This window comes from Chelon labrosus, assembly GCF_963514085.1.
Source record: "Chelon labrosus genome assembly, chromosome: 24".
NCBI classification, from domain to species: Eukaryota; Metazoa; Chordata; class Actinopteri; order Mugiliformes; family Mugilidae; genus Chelon; species Chelon labrosus.
The window spans coordinates 5,142,442-5,160,629 of record NC_140357.1 but is presented as its reverse complement, the minus strand read 5'-3'; the positions used below and the strand labels follow the sequence as shown (position 1 = coordinate 5,160,629).

The 18,188-nt window shown below is 42.7% G+C and overlaps 1 protein-coding gene across 1 annotated transcript; it reads left to right on the top strand.

The window, feature by feature from the left end:
• The first annotated feature begins 8,683 nt into the window (after positions 1-8,683).
• abcb6a (ATP binding cassette subfamily B member 6 (LAN blood group) a) lies at positions 8,684-16,379 on the top strand. The gene is made up of 20 exons (XM_084574245.1): positions 8,684-9,044; positions 9,380-9,903; positions 10,733-10,873; positions 10,962-11,151; positions 11,448-11,540; positions 11,660-11,852; positions 11,937-12,058; positions 12,177-12,286; positions 12,377-12,442; positions 13,083-13,208; positions 13,311-13,387; positions 13,491-13,554; positions 13,648-13,733; positions 13,824-13,881; positions 13,968-14,072; positions 14,181-14,355; positions 14,491-14,603; positions 14,691-14,785; positions 14,873-14,941; positions 15,020-16,379. The coding sequence occupies exons 2-20, from the start codon at positions 9,388-9,390 to the stop codon at positions 15,174-15,176; spliced, it is 2,556 nt and encodes an 851-aa protein (XP_084430371.1). The 5' UTR covers positions 8,684-9,044; positions 9,380-9,387; the 3' UTR covers positions 15,177-16,379.
• Positions 16,380-18,188: the final 1,809 nt, after the last annotated feature.

Here is an 18,188-nt window from a genome sequence, read left to right as displayed (position 1 = left end):
CATTTAGGTCTGGATTTGATTTCCCAGAAGCATCCCTGCTTGCTCTGATATTTCCTCAGTCAGCAGATCTGAGGCATTCTCACCGTATGAAGCTCCAAAGACGCTCAAGCGTTTTGCACGCAACCGAACTTTTTGTGTGGACGCTCAACGTGACCAGTGGTCCTGTGTGCATGGCCACCTGTTCACTCCATTTGAGGCTGGTGTGTTTACAGGCGCAGTGGCCCTATATAGCCCAGGAAACTTGTTATCGGGAATAGTGGGAGGCCTCTCGCAGTCGGCCCTAGCCATCTGTCTGGAGCGTAGGTGGTTGCAGTTCAAGTTTTCGACATGAGAGACCTATAAAATTATTCCTCAAATAGGATATGGACTTTGCAGACCTATTGTCTGGCTTCTCATGCTATATTGAGTTGAATTTAAGCTCTGTTATGGTATTGGGATTTGGGTCAGTTTGCGTGAATCCTTTCATTAGTCCTATCATTGACTCTGCTTCTCGTTTGACCATGTAGTGTGTTATCTGCCATTGTGTTAGTCTACATGGACAACACAAAGCTAGCTAATTTATGGGAAATTATATCAGATAATTGCATTCAGAGAGTAGAGTGACCGTTGTGCTGGTGTTGGAATAACCCAACCCAAATCTCAAAATGGATCAAATAGGTTCTGCAAAGCCTTAATCAACGTGAACTCCTGAACCTGGAAGACAAACGGCTAAAAATGTGTCTGCCACTCACAAGTTAAGTAAAGGAAAGCTGTTGGAGGAGCAATCACGCTCTTGACAGGTTGTCAGGATTCGAGCTTTCTTGGACAAAAAACATCTTAAAGCTTCTGTAATAATCTGCTCGTTGCTGGCACCGCAGACAATCCCTCACTCGCGAAATCTGTCAAATAATTTCGGCAGGGTTGAGTTGTTAAGCCTGTTATTATTTGAACGAGCGTGTCAATAGGAGAATGAAAAACAAAGTTGTATTCCATGAAAAGTGGTGATCAATTAAGAATGACAAAGGCATGCTCGCTTTCAAGAACGCAGCTGGGGCAGATTTCTGAAACAAGCAAATAAACAGCTGCGCTCATCGTGATTCACGCTCGTTGTCATTTACAGGGAAGAAAGGCAGAAACTAAGAAAGTATAAAATCATCTGGAAGCGGGGGTTTGTTGTGAGAGGCTGCTACCCCAGTTTAGTTTTCTCGAGTAATTGAAATGGCCTTCTCATAACTTTCTCTTCAAATTAGGACTCTTTCATTACGTATTCCATTGAGGCGATAATCAAATTCAATTGCACTTTGAGACCCATCTGTTCCAAAATAATTGACGATTCTACCCTTCAAAAAAAAAAGAAAAAGAAAACACACAACCTCCCAAGCCTCCTCGGCTCTGCGCATAAATCTCCTCATGTGAATCAAATTAGCTCCACAAGTATCGTGTGTTTACCAGGCGACTTTGGGAGAAACCCCGCCACATTTTCCTTTTGATGAAGTCGGACAAGGCCAGCAGAAATGCAGCAGGTAATATAAAGGTGAAACATAAAAGCAGGGAATGTTTATTTTTGCCAATAATTGCTTCAGTTTGTTGCTGCTCTGTGTAGTAAATGAATTTAAGTGGGGTTACAGTTAAAGGAAGCGCATTTAGAGATTTAATGCACTTTCAATTTACAATTCAGATTTGTTTATACAGCGCTAATGACAATCCAGATTGTCTCAAGATGCGTCGGAGAACCCCCCAGAGCAAGCACGAAGGTGACAGAGACGAGAAAAAACCTTGAGCAGGACTTAAGTCGTATGCGGGGACCCATCTGCTTGAGGCCGGACAAACAGGGAGACTCGGGACAAGGAGGAGGAGGGAGGCGAGAAAAAGGAAGCAAGCAGATAAATTCCTGCGTACATCTGGGTAAAGCATGTACACCGATCAGCCACAACATTAAAACCACTGATAGGAGAAGAGAGTAACATCGACCATCTAGTGACAATGCAACGTTCTGCTGGGAAAGACATGCACCACGCACCTACACCAGACTTTGCATGACCCATTCTCTGATGAGTCACAACTGTTTCGGAGGCACAAGGGTGACCTACACAATATTAGGTCATAATGATATGCCTGATCAGTGTATCTGCAGCAAGTATGCATGACATAATCGTGTTTCATAGATACATTTCTTTTAAAACACGGGCCTCATAACTACGAATCCAAACCGTTGCGGGTTGCAGCCGTCACTCAGTAACCGTGTTGTTTTCCTTTTTGCAGTGTAAGCTGTGAGGAGAGGTGATGTGGCAGAGGAAGATTATGTGCCAGTGAGGCCGGTGTCGATGTGAAGCCTCAAGAGGGGAGCTCTCTATGTTTGGTTAATGTGGGATGGAGCTCTGTGCTCTGTGTATACCCTCAGTCCTCCGAGTGAGTTGCTGCTGATGGTACGGGTTATATTTTATGCCTTGTAGGAGGTGGATACAGCGCGCGTGTGTGTGCACGACTGTAATGTGGCGACATCCGTCTCTCTGTGATACCATAGCGCTCTGAGTAACTGCACCCGGGAGGAAAGCGGATTTTCAGCCTCATTCAGCTGCACTGAGCTCCGGTTAAACATCATTCAAACCGCCAACTTAGCAATCCCTCCCTCTTTTTCTCTATCTCGCCGCACAAACACGCTCCCCACCGCCGAACGATCCCACGGTACAGGGAGATTCATGGGACATTTGCAGTCGGAGATTTATCTCTACGCATTCCTCCTCGGCGTTGCATTGTTTCTCACCTGAATTATTATATCACCGAGTGAATCTCGCAGTTGCACGGGCTTGAAGCCACCCTGCTCCCACAAGCTTTAGCACTCATGCTCGGAAATATTCATGACTCGGGGAGGAAAGCGAGAGCGGGCGGCGTGAAGGAGAAAATACAAATGGAACAATCGTTGCGCATGTAACCGACGAGAAAACAGGGAGGAAAGGGGCCTGCTCAATTTGCTTATCAGTCCCTCTCAAAGTACAGTTTGGGCCCTTCGAGACATAACAGCATCAGGCCGCTGGGACACAAGCACCGAGTCGAGTAAACATATCGTAGTAGCGTAAGCAAGCTGCACAAAAGGCCTTCCTCCCATGACCAAGGCCACACACAAAGACGCGGCGCTCCACAAATACTCTGGCAAGAACAACAAGCGAGCGGCCGGAGCCACTGACATAATACTGCCTCAAATGTCAAATCAATATCCCTCCCCCTCTTTAGGTTTGACACAGTTTGGACTTGCCGTCATCATGGGAATATTTGTAACAGTAATAACCCTCAGAGGATGGAAGCAGGGGAGCGCGCGCCACCTGCCTCTCCTCTGAACACGCCCGGGGAGAGAAAACAACAACTGACTGTGTGAAAGTACGACTGTATGGATGTGTGCATCATAAGTCGGCATGTATGGACCTGCTTGTGTATGCGCACACGGACAGTTCCCAATTGTCCTCCCACCCCGGGCTGCTTTTTTTTTTTTTTTTTTCACTTCTGTCTCCTTCACCTTTAGTTGTTATGGTAACAAGGGCGGCCGCGGGAACAGCATTAGCATGGGTGTTGTATGTTAGCCCCAGAGAGCGCGGCATGCTAAACAGAGCGGGATCAGCAGGTCAAACTACAGTATCTCTCTCTCTCTGGCTCAGCGCCTTGCCAAGAAGTGTCTTGTGTGCTTTGCTACTGAGTGGATTGCCTCCCAGATTCAGGTGGAAGTGAGAATACAAAAGGTTTTTCGCAAATTATGCGCATATAAATTCACTTTAGCGCTGCTTTTCACCTGAATTTTACAGCCATTTGTGTCCAAAACAATTTTTTGAACTATTTTTTTTCCTCCTGCGATTGAGTCGGAGCCTTCCTGCTGCCTCCTGCTGAGTTTTGAGTGTCGACGCTGTCAAAAAAAAAAAAAATGTTTCCATTAAAAAGCGGCTCCTATAAGACATGAATAGGAAATAATGTAGTGTGTAGTTGCTGTATATGCATACGTGCATGCGCCTAATGCTGTGTCTGCTTCCTTTCCGGCAGCAGTGGCAGCGACAACATCTGGTGCCAGAAAGGTAGCCTCTGACACAAAACACACACTACCGCTGGCAATGTGTCAGAGAGCAACAGTTCTTCATCAGCGAGAAGCTTCCACTATTCCCACGACCCGCAACCAAATACATAACACGCCCCCGCTTGACACCAGTGAGAGTCCTTGTCTCCAGATGCTCTGCTCAGTTTGCATACCCTCTCCCTGCCCCCCAGCCCTCCTCCCTCCCCTCCTTGCCATAACCACAGTACAGCCCGGAGTAGTGCAACGCTACCTGCATACAATCAGCCTGCACATGCACACAGCCATGATGGATGGCCTTCCCCCTCTCCGTAATGCACAAACGCATTATCCGTCACCTTCACGCCCAGAGGAAAGAGATGCACTTTTAAAATTGACATTCTGCTCCCTGGCAGTGTCCCTGGAAAGCCGCGTGGAAGCCAGACTGCTGCTGCAGGGCTGCTCATGCAAGGAAGGCGCCTCCCCCTCTCCCTCCCTAATCTTTCTTGGGTAAGGGATCATAGAGGCACTTCTAGTTCATTAAACCCTCCTCACTTCATACCCCATTATTCAAACTTGTTAAGGATAAATCACGCTAAGTGTGCATTTATGTCTTGTGGCGGGGGGATTTTGCATGACGGGAACGCTGTTACTGCTTACGGGATGGATGAGGTTTACTGCCCCGGGTCAGAAAATACCAGTTGATCAATGCAAAAATGACTGCAGCACCTGATTCCATTGGAGTGAAGTCATCCACACAAACAGTACGATACTGATGCTAGAGTGGTAGCTCATATTTTATAACTAATTTTGCTCAGGAACATGATTCATTATGAATAAATACAGTTTCCTACCCCATATGTCTACACACTTTGAATCTAAATACTTCACCATGCTTTTATGCATGCATAATGAATTTTACGACACATTAATCAACGAGCAAGTGACGTCCAAGCCGCTGTGGTTCCGTTAAAGCCTCTGTAGCTCGCCATGGGGTTGCTGGATTTGGCAGAAGTTGCGCGAAAGCAGCCTCTCAAGGTCACAAGCCTCGCGGCATTTGCAGTAGACCATCGGAGGGGCGAAGACGAGCCGGTTGCGCTCATCAAAGACTCCATCGCTGGTGGTGGCGTCGACCCCCACATCCACAAATCTGTGATGGCAAGGGGAAGGGAAGCTGAAACTGTGGGGACGCACTCTGAAATAGTGTTCCGTTTCTTAGCGCAGTACTTAATTTTGATTTATTTTGTGGCTTTTAATAATACATTGCTGCCTTTTCGTGCATTATTTTGTTGGTGATGATCGATGGAGCTATTTTTCATTATAGGGACGGTCAAACATTCATCTTAATTTAGTCCACCTTTACTCCTTGAAGAAATGGTGTCATGTTTTCTGTCATGTCTTCCGTTCTTGGGTTCACAGTTTAGTGTCTTCTTTTCTGTTTCCTGTATTTTCTTGGGGGGGTTTTTTCATAGTCATGGTTAGTGTTTAGGTTTTCTGTTTTGTCTATTGTATTTTTTTTAAGTTCTTGGTTTTTTCATAGTCATGGTTAGTGTTTAGCTTTTCTGTTCTGTTTCCTGATTTGGTTAAGTTCTTGGTTTTTTCATAGTCATGGTTAGTGTTTAGTTTTTGTGTTTTGTTTCCTGTTTTATTTTGTTAAGTTCTGGATTTTTCCTTTTGATTAGCTCATTGGTTTCACCTTGTCTGTTTTTTGATTTGCTTCAGCTGTGTCTTGTCACCCCTCTATTCCCCTGCCTTCCCCTTTGTTCCCTGTCATGTCATACTGTTTGTCAGCATTGTCCAAGTTTCATGCCATAGTTTGTTCATGTTTTTCATGTCATAGTTTTTTTCACGCTTGCCATGCTGTAGTTTCATGTCTTGTTCAAGTTTTTTCTTCATAGTTTGCCTACTCCTGCCTTGAGTCCTGCATTTGGGTCCAAAACACCATTCCCCACCACCCCGTCTTGACAAATGGAGTGCAGGAGGAAGAGGTTTCTACTGTAGTTTTCCATAAAGCACAGACTTTCTTCACTTTGGACTATATCCTGTTTAGTCTTAGGTGCTTTAAAGTTCATCTTTTTGTTCATCATAACCTCTTGTGCACATAAGATGCACAATGAGCCCCTCATTACTGCATATTACTTTGTCTCTGGAAGCTACAGGTGTGGCACCACGACTGCCTCTAGTGGTCAAAGCAGAATATTACAAACAGATTTAAACAAGGTACTTTTCTGACAGGTTGCCATATGAATCACAGTTTTTATGCAATGAAATGAAGCTTTTCTGCTCAAAAGGCCGAATCCACACACTTTTTTAATAGTGTAAGCTTTGTGTGTCCATGTATGAGGAGCACATGGAAAGGGTGCTACTAGTTTCCCAGTCTTTTGTGTCTGAAGTGATAGGTTGGAGCTCTGCGTCTCCTCTATCTGCCCCTGTATCTGTGACACATACCCCACACAAATCTGGTTTCTCCTAGCCTCTGTTATCTCGTACAGGCACCGTCTCTCCAGCACTCTCCTGTCCCTCCACCTCTTGCCCTCTCGCCGCCGTGCCCTCACCCCTCTCTCCTCCGCGGAGAGGACTGCGGCGAGGGCAGCAGTTCAGTGGCAGCGGAGAGAGTTCCTTTTGTGTTTGGTCGAGAGCAGTTTCGACAGGAGATCTTATCCACCGCGCTGCTCTCTTCGCAGCTGGATACGTGGCTGAGCTACTTTTAGCCAGCCGCCGGGGTCGGACAGTTCAAGCTCAGCCTCTGAGACGGCATGTCAAGCACACTGGGACACGTGGAAAGTGGTTAAGATGGAGGTGACCGACACTGTGCATAGAGATGCCACTCGCCCGTCTAAATGCCTCGAGTTACATTTGTAAAAGTGTCAACATTTTCAAGGGTGCAACAGTGAAGACACAGACTGAAAACTTAATGAGTGGAGAGCTTCTTTTAGTTTCCCATGCAGTTGTTAGCATGTGGGTCAAAGGAAGCAGCTACACCAGATGTCTAAACAAAAACCTGGCATGCTTTTTTTTTTTTTTTTCTCCGGGAAATGTGATTTTAGCTTTGGGTTGGCAGCAGTGCTCGTCTCTTCAAAAATAGACATGACGTGTGAAGTCATGCCATGAAAATGGATCTTAAAAATGTGCGCCTGAATGTGAAATACTTTCATGGATCCGAGGAGCTGAAGGATACGACTGGTTGCTGCATCCCAGTCAGCCGGAATACCAGCTGGAGCAAATCCACTCCATGAAGAAGAGGCTACAATAGATCAGGGGTGATTTGCGAGTATTAAAGATGGCAAAGGTCATCTGCCAGTGAGTTTGTGGAAAGCAACAAATTCACAAAGCCCAGTCTTACTACGTTCAGCTTTATTGATCGCCCTTACTACTAATGAGATTGGATGTAGCACTCCTAACACCACCAATATTCTTTTCTCACTAAATCAACGGATTAGACTGGCATACACATCCGTCTTATCCCCGCCTGTTACCATCCATATGTGTCGGGCGGCCTCCGGCAAACAAAGAAGCATTAAAAAAAAAGGGAGAATGAGAGAATAGGTGGGATTGAATGCGAGAAAAGACACACCTAAAGGACTTATAGGGCTCCAGCTGAGGCTGTATGCGGAGGTCCCCACAAAAGGCGGAGAGAGATGAGGTTTGTGATGGGCAGGCCATCACATCCATGGGGGGACAAAGGAGCGGGGTGACAAGCAGCCGATGGACAGAAGGTCCATTTCCACTCGCACAAAAGAACCGGGGAGATGAAGCAGATTAGCGGCTCTTTATGCCCATTGTGAAGGCTCTAAATGATAAGATTTACCCCTTTTCCCATCCCAGCCTGTGTGTGTGTGCATGTGTGAGCTCACACAAGACATCATAGGCTCTGTCTTCTTTCACTTTCTTTTGCACACTCCGCCAGGATATGCCTTTTTTTCTTCTATCACGTGCAGGTACACACACACACACACACACACACACACACTTATTGTCTTCTATTCATCCTCATAGAAGAGCAGCCGGCTTTTAAGTCGCTCACCATATGTTTTTTTTTTCCTCTACTAAACCCTGAGTTTACACTTAAATCCCCACATAACTGCAAAGCAATTTGTGAGCTGAACAGTTGAAGGGATGCATTTGGGTGTATTTTACCGCTTTCTGTTCCTTTTTAATCACACATTCAGTGGCTTTAATGAAGCAATCAAATAGCACATCTTTGTTTATGTGCTCAACCTCCAGGAGCTGTTGTCACTCATCAGTCGTGTGTGTGTGTGTGTGTGTGTGTGCTCAAAGTGGTTTTAAAAACTCTTCCCCTGTTTATATCTTTGTATTTACTGACATCCACTGGTCATTTTATGGCATTGCAAGATTATTTTTTTTAATCAACGACAGTGATTTGAATCCAATATAAATCCCCTATCTTTAAATTGCATGTAATAGAGATGCAAGTGTTCATGCATAATGATTATGTAAATGTATTGTAAAGTGAAAATAAGTACAACACCACTGGAAGTGACATGAGCATTAAAATAAAACTGTAAAGCATTTTTTTAAACCTTTCTATATGTGAGATTTCCATTTACTATTCCTTTACGCAGTCTTACTATGGAACCTTTATCATTTATTTATTTATCAGTTTTAATTCCCAACCCTGTCCATGTCGCTCCAATGTGTCGCTCACTTCCTGTCCAACGTGAGTCAGCTCTATTCCCATCCTCCAGGGGGCGCCGAATTTCAGACCATGCAGTCAAACCCGAATCGAAATCTTGTTGTGTAACAAGTCGATTGCCGAGTCATGGATGGTTGGCGTTGTATACCAGACCCGTGCTACAAGGACGACCGCATTAGCAGCATGAGTATACTCAAGTGACCGCGGCGATGACAGACAGAATGACTTTGCATCGCGAATACTCTCAATAGACATATATAAAAGCTCGTTTGTGTTAAAGCTATCTTTGAGCTGTTAGCTAGCATTTGTAGCCGACTCGCTAGTTTAGAAGGAGCAACACCTGTTATTGACAAGCGGTGGGTCAACATTACCCAGAAGGTAAGACCGGCTTATTTATGTTAATAATTTGAATTTAATTTAACCAGTCGCTTCTTTATGTTCTTATATTATTTGCTATTAGCCCTATTATGCGTGTGCTCAATATGTTGTGTGGGTTTTGTATTATTTTGGCACACATTTTGGTATTAAACAGCTTGTGTTGGCAAAATAAGGTGTAATAAACCTACACTATAGCCTAATGTAGCCTAGCTAAGCAGCTACACAAGTTTGTGTAGTCCTTAAGAGGATGCTTGTTCTTTTTGGGTGTTATTTGAAGGTGTTCAGTCTTGTGGACATTTTTAGCTGCTGGTTTATTTGTGTGTCTCTCTCTCCAGCTGCAGCCATGGCGCATATGCAGTCCTACTGTGGAGCCAACACCTCCATCTCCCACACCTGGGTGGACGAAGGCATCTCCCCTTGCTTCTACTTCACTCTGGTCCCCACCATCCTGCTCACCTTCTGCTTCTTCCTCGGCACCATCCACTGCATATTCTACCAGAAATATGGCACGGTCATGGAGCCCAAGTTCATCCCTCGCTCCCGCCTCTACGCTTTCCAGCAGGCCATCTCGGTCATTCTCGTGGTCCAGTTTCTGAGTGGGATAGTGTGGCAAGGTGCCCGCTCAGAGGAGCTCCCTGGGTATGTGCTGGTGTACGGCTTGTTCTCGGCGGTGGCCTGGGTCTGGGCTATAGCCCTGCTCAGGGTGGAGAGGCGGAGGGCCCTGCTGATGGATCGGACAAGAGGACACAGCGCTGTCCTGCTGCTGTTCTGGGCCATGGCTTTTTCGGCTGAAAACCTAGCCTTCATCTCCTGGTACAGTCCTCACTGGTGGTGGAGCATGGATAATTATCAGCAGCAGGTGAGACAACACTGAACATCTGTTTAAAAAAAAAAATCAACATTTCCCCTCTTTTTCTTCACTTTTGCATTTTGCATGTAGCTTTATTTAATGCCGTTTTTCTATCTATTCAGGATTCATTTTGGTAACATTATTCTCCCAATGTCAATCTAAGAACTGCATGCCCTTATTCTCAATTATGATAAAGCTTATTTTGTTTCAACAGTGTAGTCGGCCAAAGGTTAGCTATTTAATAAAGATAAGAGTGCATTTTGAGCCACTCCTCTCAAGGCAGTGCAGTTGGTATTGTTCTGAAGATAAATTGTCCACCCTGCCAGCATAGCATAACAACACGGCTTGCAAAGTGAACACAACACTCCCCTAGCTTTTTCTGCTGAGTCACTGCTACAGCAGACTTTCACATCCTAAACCTACACTGTTAGCCAATCAGATCAGAAGACAGAATTTAGCCACTCCCACCCTGAGTCATTTCCTGCGTATTCAACTTTGCTCTAACTGTGAGCATGACTCAGGCATTTGTGTCTTTATTTCTTTTGTCCTTAACTTAAAATGTTGTTTTCCAATATGCACCAGCGCTACTGAAAAAAACATGTAATTCCTTCATCCCTTATTATGTCAGGTCATTATCTAATCATTTTAAAAGTAAAATAAAAGGTCATCTTAAACCACCCAGAGGCTTGGTGAATGTAGAATAATCAAACACAGACATCAGTCTTGTTTTTTACTCATACACAGCTGTTATTATAAGCAGTCTGGTTTCGTGGTTTCATGCCGTTTGACTGCGATGTTACGACATTGATCTCTTTTTAAACCTTCATGAACCCCTCAGGTGCAGTTTGGACTGTGGCTGATGCGCTACATCGGCACCGGGCTGCTCTTCTTCCTCGGCCTCAAAGCTCCTGGGTTGCCACGGAGACCATACATGCTACTCATAAACGAAGACGAGCGGGACGTAGAGAACAGTGCACAGGTAGTGGCCCATAAATAACCTCTTATCTGGACTTGCGCTATTCTGCCGTTGCACACTATGTAATGGTGAATGTGTTTTCATGTCACAGAGCCTGTTGGGAAGAGCTGAAGAGAACCAGTCTACGTGGCTGGGTTTCTGGAAGAAGGTCCGCCTGCTTGTTCCTTACATGTGGCCTCGGGGCAACATCGTTCTCCAGCTACTGGTCCTCTTCTGTTTGGGGCTGCTAGCAACGGAGAGGGTGATCAATGTCTTTGTGCCCATTTACTACAAGAATATCGGTGAGCGATGTGTTCTTTAACTTGCACTGTGGAATGAAATATTATGGAAACGAATCCGAGCTGCTATCTAAAAGTCCTTTTTATTTATTAAAGTTGAGCTGCAGGGTGAGTGCCTAAAAACTATGTATATTGAATTGGAAAATGGAGCTGGCACAGCAGCATCAAAGCGTAGTGCACAAAATAGGATAAATTGGAATAATTGAAACAGATTCTGTTGCGTTTTTGAGCCAAATACTTGGAAGATTAATTTCTCTCCTTAACTTCGATGGCTTTTTTTTTTTTTTTTTGTCTCTCAGTGAATGAACTGACTGATGGCAGCAGCTGGCGCAAACTGGCCACTACAGTGTGTATTTATGTCCTGCTCAAGTTCATGCAAGGTGGAGGAGCAGGTAGGTTTCATTCATGCTCTTTAAAGATTGAGCTCTGTCGTATCAAACGAATACCCCTCGTGTATTTGACAAATCACGTGCCACATGACAGTAATATCGAGGCTGGTTTCTCCTTCCAGGTGCTTCTGGGTTTATCAGCAACATGCGCTCTTTCCTCTGGATCCGGGTGCAGCAGTACACCAACCGAGTGGTTCAAGTGCGTCTGTTTGGGCACTTGCACTCGCTCTCTCTGCGCTGGCATCTGGGGCGCAAAACCGGGGACGTGCTGAGAAGCATCGACCGCGGCACCTCTTCCATTAACAGCCTCCTCAGGTAACGTGGTTCTTGATCGGATGGAGGTTTACAGATTATATGTAATTTGCCACCAGTTACTTATTTTTTGTGTTTCTTCCTCAGCTACATAGTGTTCAGCATCTTTCCCACCATCGCCGATATTGTCATTTCCATCATCTACTTCGTCACATACTTCAACGCCTGGTTCGGCCTTATCATCTTCGTCTGCATGACCTTGTACCTCAGTGAGTAGACCTTAAACCATAGCTGTCTAAGGTTTCACTGCATGAAGCCTTTGTGTAGTTGTAGTACTTCAGATCTTCCTTGAAAATGTTCTGATTACTTGTCGGATTTGTCCCCCAGCTCTGACCATCATCATCACCGAATGGAGAACCAAGTACAGACGAGACATGAATCAGCAGGACAACAACGCCAAGTCCAAGGCTGTGGACTCTTTGTTAAACTTTGAGACCGTATGTAAAGCATTCAGACTTTGGCTTCAGCAATTCAGGCACCTTGTTATGAAAATGAAGCATGACGAACAATATTGTCTCTTTTAACAGGTAAAATATTACAATGCAGAGAGCTATGAAGTCAGCCGGTTTGAGGATGCCATCTTAAAATATCAGGCAAGTATTTCAAAGCTGTCCAAACACGGCGCTTATAAGTGTCTGTGCTGTTTTTCTTTAGTGGGATACAGAATACAATTTATACCTCCAGAAGAATATCTCAGACTGCTCCAACAACATGTCCCAACAACAACAGTCCCACTCTGTCTTGTATGTGTGATTGCTATCAGCGCTAAGCCACACGAAATATTTGTGGAGGCAATGATTCAGCAGAGTGCCAAATGTTCTACAAAATAAGATGGCACGTGCAGTTTGGGTTTGTTTGCTCAGTGCAGCTTAGATCTGCTGGAATGAACATGCTGCCCTGGACAGGGTCAGCAGCAAAACATACGTTAGCCACCTGAAAAACATCCACACCAGTTTATTTATTACCATTCTTCTTAGCAGTCGAACAGCCAGACTCCAAAAAACTCAATTTACTTCAAAGGACATGGGAGTTGCTGGTCTACCGCTACCAGAAACTCCTGTTCTGCAAGGTGAAATAATGGATAAATGGCTTTGAAGAGAACATTGGTCAAGGTAACACCTTGAAATAAGTGGGGAAAAGTTTATTGCTTGGTACTCCTGGAAGTTATACAGTGGATCCACTATTCAAATATTGAACTGTGCATATCATGGTACTTGTCTTTTCCTATCCTAGAAATCAGAGTGGATGACCCAGGCCACCTTGGCCCTTCTCAATCAAACACAGAACATCATCATCGGATCAGGCCTGCTGGCTGGCTCCCTGCTCTGTGCCTACTTTGTCACAGAGGGAAAGTTTCAGGTACTGATGTGGTTCACTGTATCCTAACATTGTCTTGAAAAGCATGTATTTATGAAAGCTAGTTTGATTTGTGGCATTCATTTAGATTAAATCTAATCATAGGTTGGAGATTTTGTTCTCTTCGGCACCTACATCATCCAACTTTACACCCCACTCAACTGGTTTGGAACGTACTATAGGTAAGAAGAGGCAGAAACGGCTAAAAAGCAACTGTGATACACTATATCCGATTATAACAGCTGTTATAAGGTGTACATTTTGACTCTGTGTGTTTTATTGCAGAATGATCCAGAATTCTTTCATTGACATGGAAAGCATGTTCAAACTTTTTGAAGAAGATGAAGAGGTATGTTTTAAACTGACGAGTATTCTGAGTTGTTATTTGTGCTGAATTAGATGTTTTGTTTTTTTCATGTTCTGAACATGTTTCTTTATGCAGGTGAAAGATGAAGTAAATGCAGGAAATCTTCTCTATAAACTTGGAAAAGTGGAGTTTGAGAACGTTTACTTCAGCTACACAAGCGGGTGGGTCCATGTTGGCTTTGATGGTATTAGTTCAAACTTGGGTGCAAAGTTGTTCAGTAAAGTCTTAAATGTCCTTGTTCTTTTTTACAGCAAAGAGATTCTGAAGGATGTGTCCTTCACTGTCCTTCCAGGACAGACAGTTGCGCTGGTAGGACTTCTTCAACTACTCACTATTAAAGCTTGTGTTCTCTGTTAGGGCGGTACCATCATTCTTTTTTTATTCATCTCTCCAAGGTGGGACAGTCTGGATCTGGGAAAAGTACCATCATGCGACTACTCTTCCGTTTCTATGATGTTCAGGGAGGCTGCATTCGCATTGATGGCCAGGATATATCAAAAGTAAGCAGAGCTGGTACCGTAAAAAATAACTTCTGGCAGCACAGCTCTATTTGACTGCGGATGCAGGTACACTATAGTTATTGCTTTGTCTTTATTGTCTCTCTCCAGGTGAAGCAGACATCTTTGCGAGCTCATATCGGTGTGGTTCCCCAGGATACTGTGCTTTTCAACGACACCATCCGGAACAACATTCGCTACGGTCGCATCGCTGCTAGCGACCAGGAGGTGGAGGAGGCTGCTTTAGCTGCTGATATCCATGACAAAATCATGACCTTCCCTGAAGGTAAAGAGTAGATTAATCACAGTCAGACCTTGTTATATTTATATATCAAGAGGTTTGTGGGATTTTTATTTAACCTGTATTTAAAATATTGAAAACATGTTTATTTTTTTCACCATCTGTCTGAATATCTTGCAGGTTATGAGACACAGGTGGGGGAAAGAGGTCTGAAGCTGAGTGGAGGAGAGAAGCAGAGGGTGGCTATCGCCAGAACCATCCTCAAAGCACCGCAGGTTATCCTGCTGGATGAGGTATCTGACTGAATATTTAAACTGTCATTTCTTGATCTCGACTGAATCTTTAGTTTGAAGCAGTTTTACATTGTAATCTCTCGTTAGGCTACATCTGCACTGGACACCCAGACAGAGCGTAACATCCAGGCCTCCCTGGCAAAAGTCTGTGCCAATCGTACAACAGTCGTTGTGGCTCACAGGTAAGTAATCCATGCTTAAGGCTGATTGGATTTGTTTAAGAAAATCCACTGTCTTCACTGATGCGGGTCTATTCTTTGATATACAAGGTTGTCCACCATCATCGGAGCAGACCAGATTCTGGTTGTCAGTGACGGCCGGATTGCAGAGCGAGGACGGTAAGTGCGCCTTATTGACCATGTGCTAGCATCCTTTTCTTCACTAAACTATAAGTAACAACCATCTCTCTATCCAAGACATGAGGAATTACTACTCAAGGGAGGCATGTATGCAGACATGTGGATGAAGCAGCAGCAGGCCCAGGACTCAGATTCGGCGTCAGACACAGAAGCCAAAGATCGCAAGTCTGAGAAGCTGCAGCCTTCAACCTCGTCAGGCCACCACGGGCACTGAATGTATTATAGGTTTTTTTTTGAAATGCCACATTTTTATTGCCCCTTTTAATTGTACATAAAGTAGAATACTCTGCAAGGTGAAAATGTTATTTATATTTAGGATTTTCCAACTGAATGTGCAATGGCAGGCCACAGAGAAAAGGGAAGGTGCCTTAGTGAACGTGAGGAGGTAGTAACACTACAGTATGTTTATAAGACATACTTTATATACCAGAGTTGTGATTATATTCCAAGTGTTGATGCAGGGACTGGAGCAATAAGGTCAGATCATTACCACAACACAAAAGATACATTTAAAATTTGACAGTGTTCATATTTATTTATGTTTTTATATTTAAATTTAAGCATTTGTCTTGTCAGTTAAAAAAAACGAGGCATTTTCTCTTCCTGATGGAACTTTAAAGATACAAAAGGGAGCGTTGGAGGAAGTAATAGTCACAGATTCACTAGATTCAGGTTAAGGATTCTGTTTTTTTCGTACTGTATAGGATGCTGAGTTGATTTACAAGCTGTCAGGGTATTTTAGTTTTTTAAGTCTTTGGTTGATGGATTTTTAGCTGTGCTGTTATTTAAAGTGACTAGTTTTGAAACTTTTTGCAAGCATCTGCACACTCTTGATCACACAGGAAAAGACTATAGTCGTACAATCAGACCTTTTTCATGATGTTACACCTTGACCAGCAGCTTTAATGGAGCCAAGTTGTTATCCGTCCAAAAACAAGAACTCAATTGCCACATGCAGTGATAATGCATTTCGTTATTGTCGCAAAATATAATATGTAAGTATATAGTCATATACACTATTTCTGTGTAAGAATTGATCCGTCATCTGCTGTTATATGTCTACCTCACAGAAGGCATCATTCATCATTATATCACTGTTGAAATATTCAATTTTGTCTTGTACTTATGTACAATAAAAGTTCTTTTTACGTGTCCCAGTCTGTGTATTCACATCATGTTTCGATAGCACTTTATTGTATTACTGACAGCTTTTACATATTATTGCGTTGCTTTCTTTTCATCAAACAAAAACACATGTAGGCTGAATAGCACCCTTCGTGTTATACAGTTTATTTAAATCAATAGCAAGTCATTACATATGTGCTGTGATGAATAGAGGTCAGCGGGTTATCAGTTGAGGCCGTTTCGAATTATTTCTTGTGTTTATCTTGATTTAATTTATTTAAGGTGTACGACGGAGTATTAGGGCCACATTAAGGGGAAAAAAAATCACAAACTTCGAGAATAAAGTCGTAACTTACGAGAATAAAGTCATTATTTATGAGAATAAAGTCGTAATTAAAAAGAATAAAGTCATGACTAAATCCGTCAATGCAGCCGTTAATAGCAATGCCATAGGGCTTTAGTTTATCATAAGAATCCATGTGCCATAAGGCGTTGGGGCCTCTGCAGGTGTATGCCGGCTTTGGAGACGCCGTGCTCGCCGGAGCTCGACTCCCTCTGGATCCAGAATCTTATCAGTTGGATTGTTTCTTGAGACACCACGAAACCCCTCTGAATGGCCCGCTGATGCATCCACCGATAACCCTGCAGTTGACCAGTTCCAGCCATTTCCCCCTCCACAAAAGCAGCGACTTCCTCCAAGTCTGTCTGGTTCTTTCTCCGGAAAAGATGCATTTTCTTGCATATTCTTTTTAAAGTCCTAATACTTATAATGATGTGATGCTGATGTGCCAAAAGATTAAGTATCTCCTTGTTTGTGAAACCTATCCTAAAGTACAACTCCACAAAATCCTCCACGGCCCTCATGTTACCAACTGTCTTCCTCTAAAACAACAGGTTAGAATATTATGACTTTATTCTCATAAATAACGACTTTATTCTCATAAATAACGACTTTATTCTCATAAATTACGATTTTATTCTCATAAATAACGACTTTATTCTCATTAATTACGACTTTATTCTCATAAATAACGACTTTATTCTCGTAATATATGACTTTATTCTCATAAATACCGACTTTATTCTCATAAATAACGACTTTATTCTCGTAACGACTTTATTCTCATAAATAACGACTTTATTCTCATAAATAACGACTTTATTCTCGTAATATATGACTTTATTCTCATAATATATGACTTTATTCTCATAAATAACGACTTTATTCTCATAAATTACTACTTTATTCTCATAAATAACGACTTTATTCTCGTAATATTTGACTTTATTCTCATAGATAACGACTTTATTCTCATAAATAACGACTTTATTCTCGTAATATATGACTTTATTCTCATAATATATGACTTTATTCCCATAAATTACGACTTTATTCTCATGAATAACGACTTTATTCTCATAAATAACGACTTTATTCTCGTAATATATGACTTTATTCTCATAAATACCGACTTTATTCTCATAAATAACGACTTTATTCTCGTAACGACTTTATTCTCATAAATAACGACTTTATTCTCGTAATATATGACTTTATTCTCATAATATATGACTTTATTCTCATAAATAACGACTTTATTCTCATAAATTACTACTTTATTCTCATAAATAACGACTTTATTCTCGTAATATTTGACTTTATTCTCATAGATAACGACTTTATTCTCATAAATAACGACTTTATTCTCGTAATATATGACTTTATTCTCATAATATATGACTTTATTCCCATAAATTACGACTTTATTCTCATGAATAACGACTTTATTCTCATAAATAACGACTTTATTCTCGTAATATATGAATTTTTTCCTCATAAAATTACGACTTTATTCTCATAAATAACGACTTTATTCTCATAAATAACGACTTTATTCTCGTAAATTACGACTTTATTCTCGAAGTTTGTGATTTTTATTTTTTCTTAATGTGGCCCTAATACTCCGTCGTAAAGGTGTTATGTGTTGAAGTTAAAAATAAATGCACCCCCATGCACCCTTTGGCCATGAGGAGTTTTGTGGTAGTTGTGTAACAGCAGCGCAGTGCGCCCCCTGCAGGTCAGGCGGCCTCTCTACTTGTC